At 39.4% G+C, this 21217-nt stretch overlaps 1 protein-coding gene across 4 annotated transcripts in view; it reads right to left on the bottom strand.

Annotated features, from left to right (window-relative positions):
• LOC139937360 (dynein axonemal heavy chain 6-like) overlaps window positions 1-21217 on the bottom strand; it is a 69665-nt gene that overhangs the window by 4391 nt on the left and 44057 nt on the right. Inside the window, exons 52-71 of one of the 4 annotated variants that reach the window (XM_071932467.1) lie at window positions 21018-21198; window positions 19887-20066; window positions 19632-19738; window positions 18918-19044; window positions 17658-17804; window positions 16551-16742; window positions 15616-15900; window positions 14764-15004; window positions 14061-14161; window positions 12974-13078; window positions 11886-12000; window positions 11300-11421; window positions 10526-10696; window positions 9421-9507; window positions 8647-8832; window positions 7737-7797; window positions 6919-7082; window positions 6034-6150; window positions 3215-3241; window positions 316-538 (exon numbers count right to left, since the gene is read on the bottom strand). In XM_071932467.1, the coding sequence (XP_071788568.1) occupies window positions 316-538; window positions 3215-3241; window positions 6034-6150; window positions 6919-7082; window positions 7737-7797; window positions 8647-8832; window positions 9421-9507; window positions 10526-10696; window positions 11300-11421; window positions 11886-12000; window positions 12974-13078; window positions 14061-14161; window positions 14764-15004; window positions 15616-15900; window positions 16551-16742; window positions 17658-17804; window positions 18918-19044; window positions 19632-19738; window positions 19887-20066; window positions 21018-21198 (2939 nt within the window). The remainder of the gene's footprint in view (window positions 1-315; window positions 539-3214; window positions 3242-6033; window positions 6151-6918; window positions 7083-7736; window positions 7798-8646; window positions 8833-9420; window positions 9508-10525; window positions 10697-11299; window positions 11422-11885; window positions 12001-12973; window positions 13079-14060; window positions 14162-14763; window positions 15005-15615; window positions 15901-16550; window positions 16743-17657; window positions 17805-18917; window positions 19045-19631; window positions 19739-19886; window positions 20067-21017; window positions 21199-21217) is intronic. The other 3 variants (XM_071932469.1, XM_071932468.1, XM_071932470.1) reach the window with 3 other exon arrangements.

Raw genomic sequence — 21217 nt, 5'->3', positions numbered from 1 at the left:
TATTTTATGCATTTGTTGGGATACGCCAAGTGAGAATAATGACCTACAAAAAATTACCAAAGGTGTCCAGTTCCTTTGTAAAAAATAAAATAAAATAGCAGACCCCAATACGGCAGTTTAAAAATCAGTTCAACTTCAAACACGATTTTCTCCAAACACGTTTGTTTTTCCTGTGGACAAGATAGGTTAGTTTGTGGTACGAGCAACAAATTTTGTGGTAAAGACAAATTGACAACAACCAAAATGTTGGTAACCAGCGTTGCTACAAGCCGTGATAGGCGACAACGAGTTGTTCTCTTAGACAACACAACTTACCTGTTGTAGACAGGGTACCAGCCCGGAGGCCAGTCTTGTACAGTGGACAGATGTAGTCCGCCTCGTCGGGTACAAAGTTCATCTCAGGCTCCATCACCATGACGGGCATGGGCGGGTTCATCTCTCCCGGTTTGGGTGAAGTGATCACCATCTTCTCATCGTCCCAGCGAGACGCATCCATAAATAATCCATGGACCAGAACGCCGTCCTTTGGCGACGGAAGCTTTTGTTGGGAAAGAAGAAAATTAAGACAAAGTTAGAAATTGACCAATGATTTCTAAACCTTCCCAATTGTGCTTACTAAAAATGAAGGAGCTGTTCCAGCCTGTAAAGGTTAATTTATCTGCACTTTACAAGGTTTAAAATTAAAAACAATCAGTTTTTTTTACTGAATAAAACAAAACAACCAAAATATAATATATAAAAAAATTGAATAAATTAGAAAACATTTAATAGCCAAAAAAAAAAAAAAAAAAATTAATTGAAAAAAAAAAAGAAAAAAAGCAGAGGCCTTGTTTTTAATTGCTGAATAGTCTTAAAAAAAAAAAATCAGACCCAAAGCGAAAAGATAATACAAATAAGAGCACTTTTGGCAGGTTAGAGGTACATGTACGTACCATTCTTCGGTAAGTTTATATGTATCATGTTTACCTTAGGGTTGGTTTTCAAATCACTTTAAAGGCACTGGACACAATTGGTAAACACTCAAAATAATTTTAAGCATAAAAACCAACTTGGTAACGTGCAAAGGAGAGCTGCTGATAGTAAAAACATTGTGAGAAACGGCTCCTTCTGAAGTCAATAATTTTTTAAAAGAGGTAATTTCTTACACAAATAATAAGAGATTTCAAGCCTGAAGCAATTTATAAGCCATCCAAAAGCACATAAAACTGTGCAACAAGGGTGTTGTTTTCTTGCAACTGCAATAACCAAATGTGTCGAAATTTTCACAGATTGGTTTTCTTTATACATATGTTGGGATTCAACATCTTGACAATTACCAAAATGTGTCCAGTGCCTTTAAAGGAAATTTTAAAAAGGTATTTTCAACGAAGTCGGGACATATGTTACACAAGAAAAACACAATATCAAAACAGCATGCAGTTCACAACAGAAAAATGCACATTCCAAATAAAAGAACTCTGGTCACAAATTATAACATTTATGCAGCAAAAATACACAATCATTGGTTAACGTGCAAAAAAAGAAAAATCAATCTGAAACAGATGTGCAGGATTAATTTCAAGAGACCAAATAAAGAGCATGCAAAAAATAAACATCAGAACAGATGAGCATGCACATTCAAGTTTTAAAAAGGAGTATTTAAACAAATTATTTAAGTATTGTTTGAAGCTTTGCATGGTGTGAATAAGTATGTAGAAACTATAAACAAATGGTAAACTTGGGGGTACAACCATGTGTAAATCTCTTTAGTGGGAGTGTTGGAAAAGAGCAAGTGTGGCCTGGACGCTTTTAACAGTATACTCTGCTCGTCTTCATTCTCCTTATTCTACTATTTATTTATAGTTTCTTCCTATACAAATTATTTGTTAAGTCTCTAATTTACACCCCTTGCGTTACACACCATAGCTGAGATCAAACAATGCAAATGTGTACGCATCACCTACAACTCTATTTGTGAGGTGCTGTGTTTTTAATAGATCCCTTTTATGAATGCATTTTTTTTGTCATTTTTTGGATTGTTTAAAACGTTGGGTCAAGAAACAAGAGAAAAAAAGTGCTCCACATCAAGGCTGGATGTGGAATAGTCTGGTTGCAAGACTCTTCGGTTTTGTCCCATGGCAAGATATTTCGGCTTTTAGAGTATAGAGCAACAGATTTAAAAGATAATAGCTTGTCTTCACACATATTGAGTAGAATAAGAACACAAAAGTAAATTCTGAACTGGGGTAGGGATAACTATGTAAATTGAGAGAAATTGTTTGGAAGATGTGGTGTGGTTTGTGTATTTGTTGTTGTTTTTTGGGGGAAGGGGTGTGGGTGCAAGGGTTGAGAGGGTTAGGCCAATAGAAGAATCAGTTTTGGACTTAACTTGTTTTGTTTTCTTTTGTTATACATGTAGGTGCATAAGTGTATAATTTAAAAGAACAGGTTTTTCTAGGTGAATTTGTATCGTATTAACAGCAATCGCCAACAAACGTACATTAGTATTGTCTTCCTGCTCACCCCAAAAAACCACAAATCGTTAGATAATATCCATGGTAATGACCAAACATTAATGCACACCATCAGCAGTCCGTCAGATTCAATAGTGGAAATTGCATGCATGTATCAATGGCAGCTGCCGTATCAATGGCAGCTGCCTGATCAACGGCAGAAATTTAACCGTCAAAATTGCTTGCTGAGCGACAGCAGATTTCAGCAGTAAGCAGAGCCATGAAACTAGGTCCAAGGCCCGATGTCATAGCTCGCTACCAGAAGTAAAATATCATTGATTACGGAAGCAGGGAATTCTGCGCTTACGTCAAGCGTAATTCAAAGGTTAGCATGGAATTTTTGCTTGTGCCCGGGAGTATTCGACATTACCAGGCATTCTTTGCTTGCACAGCTGGCGCAGAAATTCGGTGCTTGCCCTGTACATGTAAGTGATGAATGGTGATCACAAGCACAGATTTTGGCGATAAGCCATGTAAGCAGTAGAGCCATCTAATTGGGCCCCCAATCCAGCGATCAGCTGAAAGGTTTGCCTGTCTGAACTCACTAAATTCAGCGCATCACCAAATTTTGTATTTGTATTGACATCACACTTAACCAATGCATGCAATTTCCACTTAAGGACAACGACGTGTTTGTAAAAAACCATCACACAGCATGTTATATAGTTATTAGGTGCTCCAATTCACCACGGCGGACAACTCAGACACACGTTGGTACTCACGTCGGACCCCGCCTCGATCTCTGGCTGCTATGGGGAGTTTGTATGAAGGGTGGCAAATTGGAGAGGAATAGGGGGGTTTCATGTTCATACACATGATGCGTAGAGAAAAATAGCAGTCAATTACGTTAACAAAAATTAGTGACGGAATTTTCATGCATGATCAAACTCAAAAAAGAAATATGATCACATGCAAACTGAATTATACAAATAAAGTCAACTGAAAAGTTATAAATATAAGGCATTTGCATCTTGCAATCAGGGAGATTTTGTACATCAATCGTGGAGATATTTAGAATTACATTCAAATACAAAAAGGGAAAGTTATTAATACTGGGGGAGATTGTCATTAAAGATGCTATGTCAGATTTTTAGCCCCAAACATTAAAAAAAAAAATTTTTTTTGAGTGAATGGTATTTCAAAGAGTATCACCCGCTCTAACGAAAACAAGTTTAACTTTTACTTTTAATGGTCAGGAACCGTGACAAAAATTTAAAACGTTTCTTATAAAACACATAAGAATTGGTCACGTGATATTTATTGTCGGGATCCCGACAAAAACTAATTTTGAGCACTTGATTTCACTGCTACGTACTAATAATTGGCGCACTTTTTTCGAGCAATGGCTCAAATGAAAGCTTGTAACTTTCTCCACCCCCATCAAAATACCTATTGCATGGCTCGATTTAGACACTAGCCCAGCGTGCAATCACTAGTCAAGAGTGCCAAGTCACCACCAAGGGCTAGTGAAAATGTGTGCGGGCTGAGTCAAAAGTACAGCTGACTAGCTCGACGGGCTAGTTAAGGAAAAAAGTTAGTGCAAGGCCTGCTATTGAATTTTAAATCAAAAATTTTTGGGTCAAAGCAGCCAAAAATCTGACATAGCATCTTAAATCAGGGAGATAGAATTGTATTTAATAAGCCTGTAAAAGGGAAAAGGTTTTCATAATCAGGGAGATTGTACACTTTGTTCATCAGAATTGGGAACGATTGGGTTATTTTCAGGGAACTTTCTGCAGAATCAGGGAGAGTTGGCGGCTTTGGATTTCTAGAATGCGGGGTTTGGGGTTCGGATCCTGCCCAGGTAGCCTGGGGATTTTGTTGTTGCTGCAGGACTAACACTGAGTGAGCAGTGCTTACGGAACGTCAAGGGTAAAACAAAACTAAAGAATGAATTTTAAAACTGAAACAGCTGAGGCTGTTTTACATGGTTTCACCATCTTACAGCATACTTGGATGAACAAGGCTAGAAATTAATGCAATGGTTTTTTTTTTGAGCTTGGCAATTGAATCATTCCGACATTAACAACAGTTTTTTTTTTTTTTCTTAAATAATGTGAATTAAATAAAGATTAGTGGGATGTCATAATCTGCAACATCCTAAATCAAATTCATTGTAAACAAAATATATAAAAAATGTAAGTTGTTAGTTGGGATAAAAGTTTCAAACTCGCCTAGAAACTAACCTGAAATAAATACAACAAATGTTTTCTATACTGTCTCAAAAAAACTAAATAACAAATGCCGAACTAACCATATAGCCTGAATAAAACTTAACTAGTTTGGTTGGGGGTAAAATCGCCAGCCCCAACGAAAACAAACGAATAAATTAGTAAAAGGAACTGTCTAAAAAAGCTTATTATACAGGGCCCAATTTCAAGGCACTCCGTAGACCCATAGAGTAATTCCTTGACAAGGCACAGAAAGCGCAGATTTTGGCGGTAAGCAGAGCCATGAAACTGGACCTCAATGTAAATTCAAACTAAAATTATCACTAAAACTCCATCCTCTCTTCACAAGCTGTTTTTGTTAATGCCTACTGGAACTTTGGTCTGTTAATCTCCTCTTTGCTAATCATCACAACAGCAGTCTGTATTACATGTACATGTGTACAATGTATACTAATTTGTTTTTTTCTTTTTAGGTTTGTAGTTAGTATATCCATAGTCGGTCTCACCTTGCATTCAATTGTAAAGCACATGTCTTGTTTGTCTGTCAACAACTGTCAAAACAACCTGTCCGTCCATAGGTCTAATTTGTTTCTGTCTACCAAATCTGTCAGCCCCTCATTCTAATCATGTCTGTCTTTCTGTCTAAGTTTGTCATGTATACCCAATCTGTCAGTCCCTCATTCTAAACACGTTTTTCTGTCTATCTTTGTTCCATCTAACTGACTTGTCAGTCCATTGATCTAAGCACGTCTTTATATGTCTATCTTTTTCCTGTCTACCCAATCTGTCTGTCTCTAACTTTAAACCTATCTCTGACTTCATATGTCACAGTTGCAAAGTGAATCCACCGTCAGCAAATGTCAGTAGATCATTTAAACACGTGTTTCCGTCTGTCTAGCTTTCTCCTATCTACCCAATCTGTTGGTCCCTCATTCTAAACCTGTCTAGCTTTGTCCTGTTTACCCAACCTTCTCTTAACTTGTTCTTTTCTGTCTAAATTTGTTCTTTCTACCTTTGTCCCGTCTACATTAGGCTAGCTGTAGTACATCATTGTTAACTCAGATTGCAAAGCAAATCTATTGTCAACAACTGTCACAACAATGTCAGTCAGTCATAACAAACATGTATGCCCTTCTTTCTTTCTAGCTTTGTCCTGTCTACCCAACCTTCTCCAAACACATTTTCAGTCTAACTTTGTCCTGTCTAACTTCATCCTGTCTACCCTATAGGCTAGCTTACATCATTGTTAACTCAGATTGCAAAGCATAATCTATTGTCAACAACTGTCACAACAATGTCAGGCCGTCAAAACAAACATGTATGTCTTTCTTTCTGTCTAACTTCATCCTGTCTACCCTAGGCTAGCTTACATCATTGTTAACACAGACGCAAGTGATTTCCACTGCCTCCTCCTCTTCCTCTTCTTCATCATCTGACTTATCCCTATCCTTAGAAGTCTTCACTTCTTTAACCTGACTATCTGATCCCTGAGACATTGACGGGAGATAAAATACACAGTTCGAGTTACTTACATGTAGCAATAACTATCCTGCAGAATTAGGCCGAAATTATGGTGTATAAATTAGGATTTGAAACTATGCTTAGTGAGAGTATAAGCAGGTGAGGTTTGCGGTAGCACCATGTATAAATCACTTTCGAGTAGACTTGGTTCTGAGAATAACTCAGTTGTGGTTGATAAACTCAACGTCCCAATCAGTCTACTATCAGTTAATCTCCAAGGCAGTACTTAAGTAGCATCAGCATCCAGCAACAGAGTCGAGCATTCTCTTAAAGACGATCAGAGCATACTGACCGAAACTAAGAGTTTTCAACCACTGGTGTTTTTCAAAATTAACACTACTCAAAAGGGATTTACACATGGTGCTACCGCAAACCTCACCAGATTGTATGGAAATGTATTCCCTGTTCAAAGATTGGTAAGTACTTTTTAAATGGTCTTTTTGGGGTATTTTGCAACTAATGGATTAAGTGTACAGATTAGCAGATTTATCAGACAGATTTTGCTCAAGGGATTGGCAAACAAAACAATGACAAAATTGTTTTTGCAAAGGATAATGTCGCACAGCTGGGTTGATAAAGTGCTTCTGCATCAGTGCAGCTGTGAATTTGATCAGTTTATGATTTGGTTTTTGCAACGCTTTTACCATCATCCTCAAATATTTTTAGAATCCTAACGTGGCTCAAGAGGAAACTATTGATGATGATTTCAATAATTTGCATTTGCATTGACTTACCTCTTTGTCGGAGTCAGTGGTCTGTCCGAACGACAGCGTGTCCTCTTGGGCAGCCACTGTGGCCTGGTCACGGTAGTTAGGCAACACCGTGAAGCGGAATGTCAGCTGATCGATCGGGTAGTCGTACTTGCGAGCGTGGTTTTGAAGAGTGCCGGTCAAGAAACCTTAGTGGGGAAATACACACTTGGTTAGTTTTGTTGTTTCTAGGTTGCACTTGAATTGTAAACAACAATTTACTGTTGGAGACTTTTCATGACGCAGCAGACAACGTACCGAGGCCCCAGTTTCACAATGCTGCTTCTTCAGAACCCAAAATAGCTGGGCAAAACAAAACCATGCTTACCAGAATAAGGTAACCCCAAATCCATGTCATTTGCTCAATTTATTACTGGTAACCTGCTCATTTCTGCTAAGCAAAAGATTATTGTGCAATATTTTCTCCTAGGGTAGCTCGATGAAAATGAGCCCAGGTAAATTCTACTTGGATATGTGACTATGAGCAAAACTACGTCAACAAAAGAAGATTGCCTGGTACACACATGTTGGTCTGCGGACACCTACATGTATTCTTCCAAAGCCTACCATATCCAACAACAGCAGGAAGCAAGTTCGGGTGAGCGACTAGACCTGACCAGAAACTGTGGCGTACATATAGCTCTTGAATTGACCATATCGACCATGATGGTTTCTGGTTAGTCTACTCAATCTAGTCAAGTAACAGTCGCCACCCAAACTTGCTCAGGTATGATTGTACAAAAGTTGGGGAAAAAAACACAGAGAAAATTGTCAGATTTGAGTTGCTTTGCCACACCACTCACCTTGAGGGAAGAAGAACCCAGAGAGCCAGAATGACTTGGGCAGGCCGTGAACAATCCAATGCTGTAAAGATGCAAGAGAAAGAAACAGGAAATGAACATTCAACCAGTACAGTATGCAATGGCAGAGAATGACTTTGTGCATGAGTAATACTCCAGGATATCTCTGGCAGGCAAAATACTACACTAGTCACTTGAGAAATTTGACAGTATGTTTTTGCAATTAGCACAAAGAATTAATAATTTTTGAAATACCAGTGAAACACATTAGGGTAGTCCCTTCTTTTCTACATAATCTGCACATCAAGTAGACCAAAATTGTATGCTGCTATACCTAATGTAAGACTTTATGAATTAATCAATTGAGCTGTGTACAAATCTTGCATGCAGCAAGTCCAGGCTCTGTGGCTCTTTTGTGTTTTATACATGTCAGTCACATCGCCTGTACGTATCTGAGCACAATGTTTAACCTTCTAAAAACATGCACATGTACATTGGATCTGAAATTTCTAACGTCGAGTATAGGCCTGGAATTGCAGAGGCCAAAGAGGTCATTTGCTTCTGTTGCCCCAGGTCTTGGCCTCGCTGCCCCTTCAAAATGTCCCCATTGTATTTCAGATTTCCCAATAGAAGTGCCCTAGTTGCAAAATGAAATTGTCCTTGCCCTCTCAAAGATGAAATTCAAGGGGTCAATTTCACAAAGAGTTAGGACTAGTCCTAAGGAGAAATTAAAACTTAAGGTTAGTCCTACGTAAGTTAGGACGACTAACCCCTCCTAACTCGAGATAAGACTGGTCTTAACTCTTTGTAGGTGAAATCCACCCCTGGACTAAGAAAACAGCCACCATCACAGAGACAAATCTGAGATGGAAAAAATCTAGGTAAATTATCTGAGATAAATCACACAACTCACCCCAACAAAAGCCACCCTGAGCTGGAGATCCCGAACCCACGAGGCGAGGGGCTTGAGAGACGGATAGGCTGCGTTACTCCACATCTCTGGCACTTGGTTATTGAGGAAGCTGTGGTAGACACGCTCCAGCTCCTCAGACATCACCACTAGACCCTTGATGGCTTTCTGAATGGTACGCATTGAGTCCTAGGAGGTTACAAAAGATTAAATAGATAAAGGTTGAGAGAGAGCTATTACCAGAGCTGTTCACACTTGCATCTTGCAATCAAGAAGGTTTCTTACAGCAACCAGGGAGATATTTAGAATTACATTTAACATAAGAGGGACAAAAAAATTCCATAATCAGGGAGATCATCAAATTTGTTAAGCAGAACATGGAAAGATTGGGTAGAATTTTTAGGGACCTTTCTGCTCAATCAGAAAGAGTTGGCAGCACTGTAATACTGAACTACAACTGTGCGGACAAATACAAAAAAAATGAAAACAAAAACACCAAAAAAACAGAAGCATAGAATTGTTTGTTTCAGGTGCCTGAGAATGCCTGAAGCATGTTTCAGATTCAAATTTTAGGGTGAAAAATAACCTCTTTCTCTAAAACTAACTTGATGAAAAGGTGTCTTTTCATCAATGGTTTGTAATATAAAGAGCTCTCCAGTGCTTTTAACCAAGCACAGTTTTTTGGTCATTAACTTGTGGTGGTATTTAACAAAAGTATATGTACATCCTACATTACAAGAAAAGACCCAGGCAAGACGTCATGATAAATGCTTCTACCTTAATGACTTTGAGTAGAATGTTGAAACGGTCCACTTCCTGACACAGCACGGTGGTCAGGGAATTAATACGCCCCTTAGCATCAACCTGAAATTCAGAAGAAGAAAAAAAATCCATCAATCAGTAGCATTGTGGCGTGTCATTGTCGAGTGGTCTATTTCACTCCGGACCCAAGCTTTTGTGTTGTCAGCTGCAGTAGAGTGTGGGTTCAAATCTCGGTCATGACAATTGTGCACTTGAGCAAGGCACTTAAAGGGAAGGTACACGTTTGGTAGTTGTCAAAGACCAGTCTTCTCACTTGGTGTATCCAAACATAAGCATAAAATAACAAGCCTGTGAAAATTTGAGCTAAATTGGTCATTGAAATTGCGAGATAATGAGAGAAAAAAAACCTAGTTGGACGAATCTGTGTGCTTTCAGAAAGGAATAAAAGACTGCTAGCTAGAAGTCTTTCGAGAAGTCTTTTATTTTTTTAGTGAGAAATAACCTCTTTCTCAAAATCTATGCTACCTCAGAGGGAGCCGTTTCTCACAATGTTTTATACTATCAACAGCTCCCCAATGCTCGTTACCAAGTCAGATTTTAAGTTAGTATTTGTTTTGAGTAATTACCAAACGTGTCCCTTCCCTTTAACATTGATTGCTTCATACAAGTTAGAAAGTCAATGAATTCTGCTACATGTATACCAGCCAGGCTCCAAGTGGATGACTATCTATCGTTGCAAAATGAATGGATCACAAAACTTGAATGTATGACCTTGGTCCTTGGCCCCTCTTTAACATTAATCGTGCAATTTATGTGTCTCAACCAAAGTGCTTATACTGTACCCAAATGTTATTTCTTTACCCTCGATGCAAATTTACAACTATTAAATTGTTGCGGCACTCACAGTAACTCAAATTGCTAGCTATCTCGGTGGTCTAGCTAATATATATATCTAGAACATTTAAGAGGGCAAAGGTCTTACGCTTGTGGATTTATTTTTCACAGCGCCAGAGGGCTCGAAAAACTGAGGGTGTATGGGTGTACAAAAAAATAGAATTATCATTATTATAATTTTTATTTTTTATTAATAATGTTTCAATATTTTGAGGTATGTCTTTACCTTAAACATTTCCTGGTAAGCCAGCTCGATATCCAAGACGTCGGGCAGCTTGGAGAGAATGTTCTCAGCTAGTTCAAAGACGATGTCATCGTTGCTCATACCACCACCCCCAGCGGCCATCCGAGGTTGAACCTCCAAGATTGTACCGATCAACTGCTGGGTCTCTTGCCGCTAATCAGATAAAATCAATCAAACGTGACAAAAATAAGGAGTTTGTCTAACCAATCTTCTCTGTCCTTTCCACACATGGGTTTACCACCCTGCTAAAGAATTGGCTGCTTTGCCCTGCAAAATTAAATGCTGCCCAAAAATAAAAAAATGATCAACAGAACGTAACTTCAATTGCAGCGCCGAATGCTGGTATACATGTACATGTAGGTACTCTTGGAGACAGAAGGCCGAGTTCGATAGCTCACTGACAGCCAATTTCGTTGGAATACACAATCTTTCATGCATGAAAGGTTTCTCAGATTGAAATGTTTTTGAGTCTCTCGCTCTAAAACCACATTCCTTTGAAAATGAGGAAAATGAGTTGTTTCTAAAATGTTAACTGTTATCAACAGCTGCAGTGCAGCTTACCCAGTAAGTTTTTTTTTGTGGCAAATCTCTAAGAATGTGTAAATTTTATTCAATGGTATTTAGAGGGGTAATACCAAAGGCATACCTTCCCCATTAACAATTAAGTCCAAAATAAACAAAGTACGTTCAAATAAATGTTTAAAAAGTCCTCAAAGTATGAGCAATTTTGTTTACTACATATATTTTTCAACTGACCTGGAATGAAATGTTAGCGTTTCCGAACATAGCAAAGATCTCGGGTTCATCAATGATGGGCAGATGCTCAATGTAGTGTCGATATTCACTCAGAGTATCCAGGTCCGGACAGTAGTAAATACCTACAGACAGACATGAGCACAAATAATACAAAGAATTATCAGCTTAATCATGTTAATTCACTAAGAAATGGAACAGGTTTGTTTATTAAAATCAGTATTGAAGAAGAAAAAAAAAACAATCAAATGCGACTCTGCTTTTGAAGAACCCAAGTTGTGCGGGGGGTGCCTTCTGGCTACTCTTTACAGAATGGGTAACTATTTCATTAATGCCCCCACTGGAGGGCCCTGTGCCAGGTGGCCAGAGAAGGACACTTAAACATGTGCTTGTAGTTTTTAGAACATACAGTGCCTGTCAAGCTTGTTGGTGCAAGGAGCTCATAACCAATCCAATCTAAGCAACAATTGCACCTATCCGTTAAAACACGTCTCTCAGAATTTGAATGTCGACGCAACGATCTAAACTCCCCACCCCAAGAGGGCAGTCTTTCTTATAATGGAATGCTACATCACTTGGTCCCCCTTACCGGATTCTGAATACTTGTAGTCTAGATCCAGGGTCTCTGGAGCAAAGAACCTCCTTAAGACTGTGCGTAGACATCGTTGATCCCAGACGTCCGTTACACGTCCACCATAAGTGATCTATAAAATAAAAAAAATAAAACAAATATTCTGCAGTTCTTCTAAAGCACTTTAATCTACTTATTCTGGTAAGCATAATTTTGTTGTGCTTAGCAACTTTTTGTTTTTAAGCAATTTGAGACAAAGGTATGTCTCCTAAATAAAGCAGCTTTTTTTTATAACACCCAAGCAGATCCCTGCCATTTGATTGGAGGATTGTCCGACATGTGATAGCAAATTAAAGTACTATTGGACGCTATGTTACTCATCGTGCTTTCTTCGTTCCATTCAGCGTACATGGATTGTTCCATTCAGCTCAGCTCCGCCTCGTTGAATACAACATTCCATCTTTCAACTCATGACAATATTCCCACCATTGCACTCATAAACATTCATTCATAAATACCCCAGACAATTTCGCTACTCCCATTGGTGGAGAGCGCGTCACATGGGGGTGTTTAAACAGTTTAAAATAATGACCAACTGGAGCTGTTTAAAACCGGCTGGCTTCCGCATGTCGGGCGAGCGCTGAGGCCAATATTATCACACGGAACGCGCAATTCATAGCTATTAGTAACAGCGCATAATATATTTCTAAGCGCGCGGACGTTATCTATTTCTAAGCAAACGCGCATAACCTATTTCTAAGCACGCGCGCGTATACACAACCCACGCGCATCAAAAAGATTCTTCACAAAGTTTCTGAAAAAAATACTTTTCAATAGTCAAAGTGTCTATAATTGTATTTTTTTTACATTTGTTAACAAAAGGGCATTTATGAATGGGAATAAAAGAGTAGTGACTCGTTCTGAAACGTCCGTTTAAAACCTTGCAGGATCGTTGCCATGCAATCACACAGCAACGACCCTGCCGGTTTTAAACAGCCGTTGAAGAAATCGTCGCTACCCTTTAATTCCCTTATTATTTGTACACTATTGCTTGGTATAATTAAGAGTCTGCTATATGGGTACAGGATCTTGGATTCGTTACTAACCTCTCCTGTGATATAGATCAATGCATCCCACGGGATCTCTCCATCAGCCAGGAACATCCTCAGATTCTCAAGAGCACACTCTCGATCGCTGTCGTTGAACTCATACTGTAATAAAAAAGGAAATTGATATCAAAGTCTTATCGAAGTCTTATAAAGCGCACGTATCTATCAAACAAGGTACTCAAGGTGCTGAGTACATACAAACTTTCAGAAAGATAGGTTATTGCAGTGATGAATTCTGGGACCCGATTATTAAGCATCTTATAATGGTTTACAAGGTGCTACGGCGCATACAGCAGCCACAGCCAGGAACACCGGGGCGAACCCCTTCTCATTTGGATAAGTGCACTGTGTTCTTTTACATGCGTTACACAACACATGGGACCAACGGCTTTACGCCCAATCCGAAGGATGGTCAAGTGTCTTGCTTAAGGACACAAGTGTCAAGACTTTGGATTCGAACCCACACTCCGCTGATCAGAAACACCAGAGTTTGAATTCCACGAAAAGTACGTAGTTTGAAGGTTGTGTGAGGCTAAGAAGTGTTTTTTCTAGGTGGACAGTCGCTGGGGATAAGAGGGAAGTGAGAACTAAACAAAAACAGGAGGAGTTCTGAGCCTTGGGTTAAACACCTACACAAATCAAAACATAGAGAGCTTGAGTTTTACACTCATTGGTACATTGGCCCCAAGGCGAGTAATTTCACTGATGGGCCAGTTAACTAAAGACAGGACCAGTAAGATTTTCTTTTTTCAATTCAACATCTATGTCTCAAAAGAATGATGTTCAAATGCTGAGTTTAAGCCTCACAAATATCTTTCAATCCTAAAGATAAATCTTTTCTTGTGATTTGTTCAAATGAACCAGTTTAGATTTTGATTCTAATCTCTTTTCATTTTGATTCTGGTCTAGTAGATAAAACCCTGTTTCAGTAAAGATTCTGAGCTTCATGTCCTGCAGACTTGAGCCCTGACATACATGTAGGCAACAACTATTTTACACATGAAAACAATCTAGATAAAATCAGCCTGAGCAAAAAATACCCAACCACTAAATTGATTGACATGTATTGATGAAAAGTACGAACCTTAATATTCCAACCTAGAGGCCCAAACTTCTTCCGTTCTTGAATGATGGCGTGGAACAGGCAGACACCAAAGTTCAGCTTGCGCCACTTGATCCCTAGAACTGTTGACAAAACATGACGACATTGTAGCATTTGAAAAGGTAGGACGACATCAAACAATTTGCTAATCCTCTTTAACAGACCAGGTAAATTAATGGGGTTGAACAAAGAAATTTTATCTGAGACCTCTTAAATTTGTCCATGAGAATCAGTTTTCAGGGTCAAAATATTTGGAGTTCTTTAGAAGTATTAATATTAATATATATTTATGTTCCTACTTTCACAACTTTTGAACCAACATGACCAAAGAAGGTATCAACAGTGGGTTTCAACAACATTAAAGCATAGCTTGTGGTCTTTTAAAGTGTATCAAAATACCTGGGTCAACAAACACCTCAATTTGCTTTGATTAATTGCATCACATTTCAATCCCCTTCAATCCCTTTAACCAGATTGCTGTTTTGGAGACACTAACCTCTTAATTAAATTTTTGTTGAAAATGATAACTGTACATGTATGTGCTACTTATTGATTAGGTGGAAATAAATGATTATTTGACTGAACTGACTAATTGATTATTCCTGCTGAATGGGGCCTCATTACATTTGCCGGAAGGACAAGCAGCAAAGATATATGCCAAAGACCTTTGCCTTTGACCACTTACTGTGTTCCTCAAACTGTTGAGGTGTCATCTCCGAGAAGGCTCGACGGACGTTAGCCCTGAGGCCCTTTGGGGGCTCGTTGGTGACTTTGACACTGTTCTGCAAGACCGAGACAGGGAACTTGGTTGTCGGCATGGAGCTGAGGAAGAGTCTGAAATCATCGTGAATCTCGGCTCCGGGCTCTCCAAGCTCTTTAATCTTCTCCTCCATGGCCAACATCCAGGACGCGGCCAAGTGGCAATTCTGGGAAAAGAAACGGACAGAATATTATAATGGTCTTGTTAAAGTACAGTGGTTATAGAGTCAGTGCTGACCAAAGGTCTGAACGTCTGGTGTAATTGTCAGTAGGTACATGTGATGAGAACAACTAAAATGAGCTGTTTGAAGAGCCAGATAATTTGTTCAATTTATTATACATCTCAAAAGAGCATGGTCTATGCTTTAATACTCTTAAAAACCATGACGATACACCTTTGGTTACAAAGTTGTGAAAGTAGAAGCATCAAGAAATGCAAGAGGATAAAGAGAAATGGGTTTAATGTCAGCAGCCCAACCGGTGTGTGCATGATCCAATCAAGTCCACAGTATGGAAAAGGAATTACATAGAGATAACAGGTGTGAGTTGCCAGACAACTTCATGGCCTCCTTTTTTGTTTATGGAGCTTGCCCATAATCGTGATAATGATAGTTATTTGGTTATTCTGAAATATTCTAGTTTTAACACTGATCTAGTGGCATATCCAGTTAGTTTTCTAACCATGTCAATTGATTGTTTGTTTGTTTATTTGTCTGCTTGTTGGGTTGTTGGGGTGTTGGTTTGTTGGTTTATTTGTTTGTTCGTTTGAGTAACTTACCTGCAAGAACACCCAGTCGCCGTTCTTCACAGCAATGTCGATCATCTTCTCTGCAACGGGACCCTGTCCCTGACCCAATGAGATGGCCTGGATCCTCTCCATGAAGCCCCTCTCTTTGGCAAACCTCTGGAAGGCACCCATGGGATCCGAGCCGGTACTCAGCACAAAGACCAGGGGTGTGTAGGGCGTCATGTCCTCGTAGAGGGTGGCCAGGTCCACCGCAGGGCTCTCCACAAACACCTTGCCAAGGTTCTCGCTGACAAAGTCAGTCACGGCAAACACAACCTAGGAGGTTGATCGGGGAAAATGAAATAAAATTATGATCACAATAGAGAAAGAGTAGTAAAAACACATATAAGAAACAGGCGAGATATATTATTCCTTGGAAAAAGTATGAAAATGTCATTGAGAACATGGGCTGACCCAAACGTGCACATAGTGTAAGCTTTAATTAATATACTTTTCACACTATTTGATCACAATTTTGTTTTCCCAAGGGGAAAAAAGAACTGGAAAACAGACTTAAGTAGGAAGAACAGCATGCCTGAAGAAAATTGACAAATCCTGAAGAGAATTATAATGGACTCAACATTTGTCAAAAACAAAATGTTTTAAACATGTAAAAATATTGTTTCTGTTAGTTTCCAAAGCATTCAACCATAACAATGATAACATTTGAGGCATTGTATGGCGAGGTATCAATTGTATATTTGGTTTGCAGTAACAACATGTGTAGTAAAAATGTCTCCCAAAATCTGAAAAAATCTACTCTGCAGTAGAATACAAAGCGAGACGAGTTCCCCAAAAAACATAATCTACCCAGCAAGTAGATATTCACAAGGTGTTGCCGCAAACCAAACATGGTACATAAACACAAAGTTCTAAAATCTCACAAATTTTGATTAGTGTTTTTTCAAAAGTTTTTTACTACAAACCTTTTCTTCCATGAAGCACTTGACCAGCATGAGTTTCTGGAAGCTGGTGAGCCGGTCATTCCAGTGACCTTTGACCTTTCCATCATCTTCCACAGCAGCTGGTGGGTCTTCACCTTCTGCAGGGGGTGGCGGGGGTTCGTAGGGCGGGGGTACCGGACCGTAGCCCTCCCAAGATGCGGGGTTGGGTGTCACCTGATTATTGGAAAAATGAATTTGTGTTATTGAACTGAACAAAAAAGTTTGGGTTAAGTGTTCCATATGATAAAGACATTGGGATCCAATTAAAGGAATCATTTTCAAATTATTATTATTGTTATTATTCGAAAATAAAGTTTGGGGAGACTTTAATAAGTTTAAACTTAAAGTAATATTAAAGATAGGGTCAACTTTGGTTTCTAACAATGCACTACTTTTATTTTTCATGTTTATAGGCAAAATTATTTTTAAAAGTTGCAATAAAAGTCACATGATAGACTCAAAAAGCGCTGTGACCTAAATGTCCATGTACCTGGGCCCAATTTCATGGCTCTGCTAACTGTAAGCACAGAATGCTTACGGAAGCAGGGAATTCTGTGCTTATACAGTTAAGCGGCGAATTTTGGCTTTTGCTACGCTAACAAGGCATTAGCGCAGAAATTCGGCGCTTGCACGTAAGCAGGGAATCGTGATCGTAAGCACAGAACTCGGCGGTAAGCAGAGCCATGAAATTGGGCCCAGGTACATGTATCGTCTTGCGTTATGCAAGGGTTTCTACTGCTTTCCACAGACCCCTTACAGAACGAGGAATGCACCTCCTTACAATGCACATCTACCCATTTCCATAGGCATGTTTCAGTGTGCTGCACGTTGCGCAAGAGGTCTATTGACCCATTTCACCTGACGTCATCATCAGAAAAATCTTGAATGCGCCATACTGGTGGGCAAATTCACTGTGCGTTTTTATATATAACTCTATGCTGTGCGTTATGCATGTGAAGTGCACATTTTAGGGGACGCGGCGTTAATACACGTAAACTGCCCACCAACATGAGCGTGGCATCAGTCGCCGCGTGTGACGCGCGCGCAAGGGGTCAATAGTGCAAATGATTCTGTCTAAGGATGTCTTACCTCGAGACGACCCATCTTGCAGTAGATTGGGGTAGCCACCAGATCCCTCAGTAAACCTTTGAAGGCAGGCACCGAGTCGTCTAAGTCAAACGTTGTGTTCCAAATATAGTCATTTATCCAAGGTATGTCTGGCTTGGATGGATGCTCCTACAAGGACAACAAAGTTTGTAGGTTTTAATAGTCACTGTTATTTATCTCATCAATACCAATTAAAAAGACGCTTGCTGTAACATTACTGACTTGTGTCCCTAAATTGTACAATATGGTAGTCAATACGATAAACATCACTAAACACTAAAATGCTCAAATGAACAACGCCCCCAAGATAAAGAGGCAAAATGACACAGAATTCCACAAAAGGACAAACTTAATCCCACTACTGTCCCTACCTAGATCAGGAAAACAACAATAAAAGTTCAAAAACAAGAACAGCAAAAAAAAAATTAAAATAATTTGGACTGGTCTTGTTAGTGCAACACTGGTTAGCGCGGCATTCATTGACAAGTGATCAGAATTCCATGAATAATGACAACTAAATACACTGCACATCCCCTTCTCCTCCACAAGCACCCTTCGCCGTGCTCCTAGAACTTACATGTAAGTGCAAGACAAACAGAATGCAGTACAGTATGGTATGGTGTCGAGGTCGAGCAGTTTAGCGCATCAGCATGATCAGACTCAAGTTCCGGTTAAGCTTGGGCGATATCGATTGATTTAATTCGCGATATATCGCCGACAATGTATCGCGATATTCGATATAATCGCGATTAATTAAATTTGACATCATCAGTCTTCTAACTCCCAATGAAAGTTGTAGAAGAGATAGTCATAGCATAAGAGAGGTGTTCTAATGATCTATTCTTCTGGTTTTTCCCCTAATCTATGGGGTGCAAGATGCCTCAGCTAAGAAATACATCGCTAAATTGCGATATTTAATCGATATCGCGATATATCGAGATATGTCGCGCTATATCGCGATATATCGATATTTCGATTAAAACCAAATCGATCCATATCGAAATCGTTTCCAAATTAGTATCGCGATATTCGATAATATCGTGATATCCCCCAAGCTTAGTTTCGGTTGCTAAGTCATTGATTTAAAACACTAAACTACATGTGTATACTTTTTGACATGTCATCATGTGCTGAGGTATAGGACCTCCATAGCAGCACCCTTAACAGCAGTTTTATAACCACCAACTCCGATAAGGAAGTTGAGAAGATCATATCATTCCTGCTACATTTTGAAGATATTACCTTTTCCACGCCAGCTGTACCCCTCAGGAAGAAGTTCCACTCAGTCTGTTTAATCTTGTCTTCCTGCCTCATGATATCAGCACAAAGCATGAAGGAATACACCAACTTGTGCACCTCAAACAAACCCCTGAAAAAAAACAACAAGAACAAATGTTACAGAACGATGGAAGACTTCTAAATATTCCGCTGAGAGAAAGAGAAGCCCTTTTCACACTTCGATCGCTTTGCCCCAGGAGCTGATTTCCCAAAGAGCTTAATGATCCTAACTACAAAACAATCGGAGCTGCTACATAAGTAAAGTGTGATGTCAGAATACAAATCACTATGATAATACTGAGTTTGTCTTGCGATGAATTGTATTGCTTGGTGAAATCGGCCCCTGATCTACCCTCAGAGAATAGCCACTTCTGCTTTGGCATGTCTGGAGTACCGGTAAGTGGTAAAACCCTTGGTTATTATTGTAGCGTGCAGCCACAACCCCATGGAAAAAATGGGCCTACTTGTAGGTGCAGACAGTGTGAAAGTGCGCGAAGGTAGCCATGGGGTAAACAAACTCCTGGGGCCACCCCAGGGCTACTCATGTATATCCCACAAGGATAAGAGATACAATGGTAAAAGGGCTTGAGTCTTTAAACAAGCCTATCACTCACTCAAGGGAAAATAATGCTTATTTTTCAACCATACATTTATAAAACCAAAGTGGTAGTATTATACCTTGAGACGTTTGTGTAGACAGCTATGGTGGTTTGACGCAATAAGATCTGGAGCCGAGTGTTTAAATCCTCACTCTTCTCACTGTTTTCTATGCACTGGTTGAAGAGCTGTCAATCAAAAAGAAAAATGGAAACATCAAAAATACTGCCTTTAAAGCTGTTTGCTTGGTAGAATTCAAACACACATCCTTGTGTTTGCAAGTCATACAGTCTAACCACACAGCGACTAGTTGCGATATGAAGTCTTCAGACTTACATTCTTGAAGTACTTGAGTGAGTACTGGTACATGGGATCAATCTCAGCCAGGGAGGCCACAACGAAGTACATGACGGACCCTCTAGCTGCGACTACTCGATACTTCTCACGAGCCAGGGTGATCTTCTCTTCAGTCTGCTCTGCCTCCTTCAGACGGGTGCTGATTACACCGGATGTCACCTTGAGATGGAAACAAATATATTTCAATGACTCATGGTCACATTTCAAATGAATGTTATCCATAGAGTTATATATAAGAACTAGAGGGCGCACGAGTGATGCTTCGTGCACAAACGCCACGGGACCGCAACATGACAAGCGCGTCATTCTGCACGCGCGTTGAATATGAAATACACGTTTGAGTTTTTTTTTATTGAACGCTCACGCGATGCTGTTTGTTCAACTTACAAAATGGCCGCACAAACACACGCTGTGAGATGCCAGTTTTGTCAACTTGGAAAATGGCCGCCTGCGCGCATGCCGGAGCGCGTATATAGGCTAGTGCGCCCTCTAGTTCTTATATATAACTCTATGATGTTATCTCAAGTGTAGAATCATCAAACAAAAATTAAAGCTGTTATTCCGAATCCATTCCATGGTTTTGCCTGAGATTGATGCATTTATATTTCAGGGCAGCAAAGTGAATTTACCATGTAAGTCTATACCTATACAAAACAAATTCATAACACATAACATTATAAGTACATAACAGAATAATGTACAGGACTGTTTTGTTTCCATTTTGTTTTGCCGATTGCCGATGGACTGTTTTACAAGGCATATCCATCACATTTTGAAAAATAAATAGCAGTGCCAATTACAGGATGTGAATGAATGAAACTGAAATATCTTGAAGTTTACTTGAAGATGCTAAGTTTCTGATGATTTATAAACTGAATAGATCACCACACATGTAGATCTAGTGTTTTAGAAACAATGGATGTTGTGTCCCCTTTATGTCAATTTTGGGTCAGACAAGATTGTTCCGAATAAAAAAAAAATCCTTGAATCGAGAACTTACCTTACAATCAGGAAAAATCTTAAAAAACACAGGCCTGCTATTGGACTCAGAATTATACAAGAAAGCTTTCCCAGATATTTTATCTCTACGAAATCCTGAAAGAATTCTACCTTAGATTTATTAAGCGTATCAATCAGCTCCTCATTGTCCAGAATGTTGCCTTCAGATTCAAAGAGCAGCTTAAGGATGCGATCCTCGATGGCCTTGAGTTGGTTCTTATCAGCGTTGATGCGGACAATCAGTTGGTTCCGCTGCTCCTCCAAGTCAGGACGCTCCAGTCTCACCACATCACTGTGTCCAAGAAAGGATC

Source organism: Asterias amurensis, chromosome 5, assembly GCF_032118995.1.
Source record: "Asterias amurensis chromosome 5, ASM3211899v1".
NCBI lineage: Eukaryota > Metazoa > Echinodermata > Asteroidea > Forcipulatida > Asteriidae > Asterias > Asterias amurensis.
Note: the sequence above shows the minus strand (reverse complement) of the source record. Positions and strands in the feature narration are given on the sequence as shown.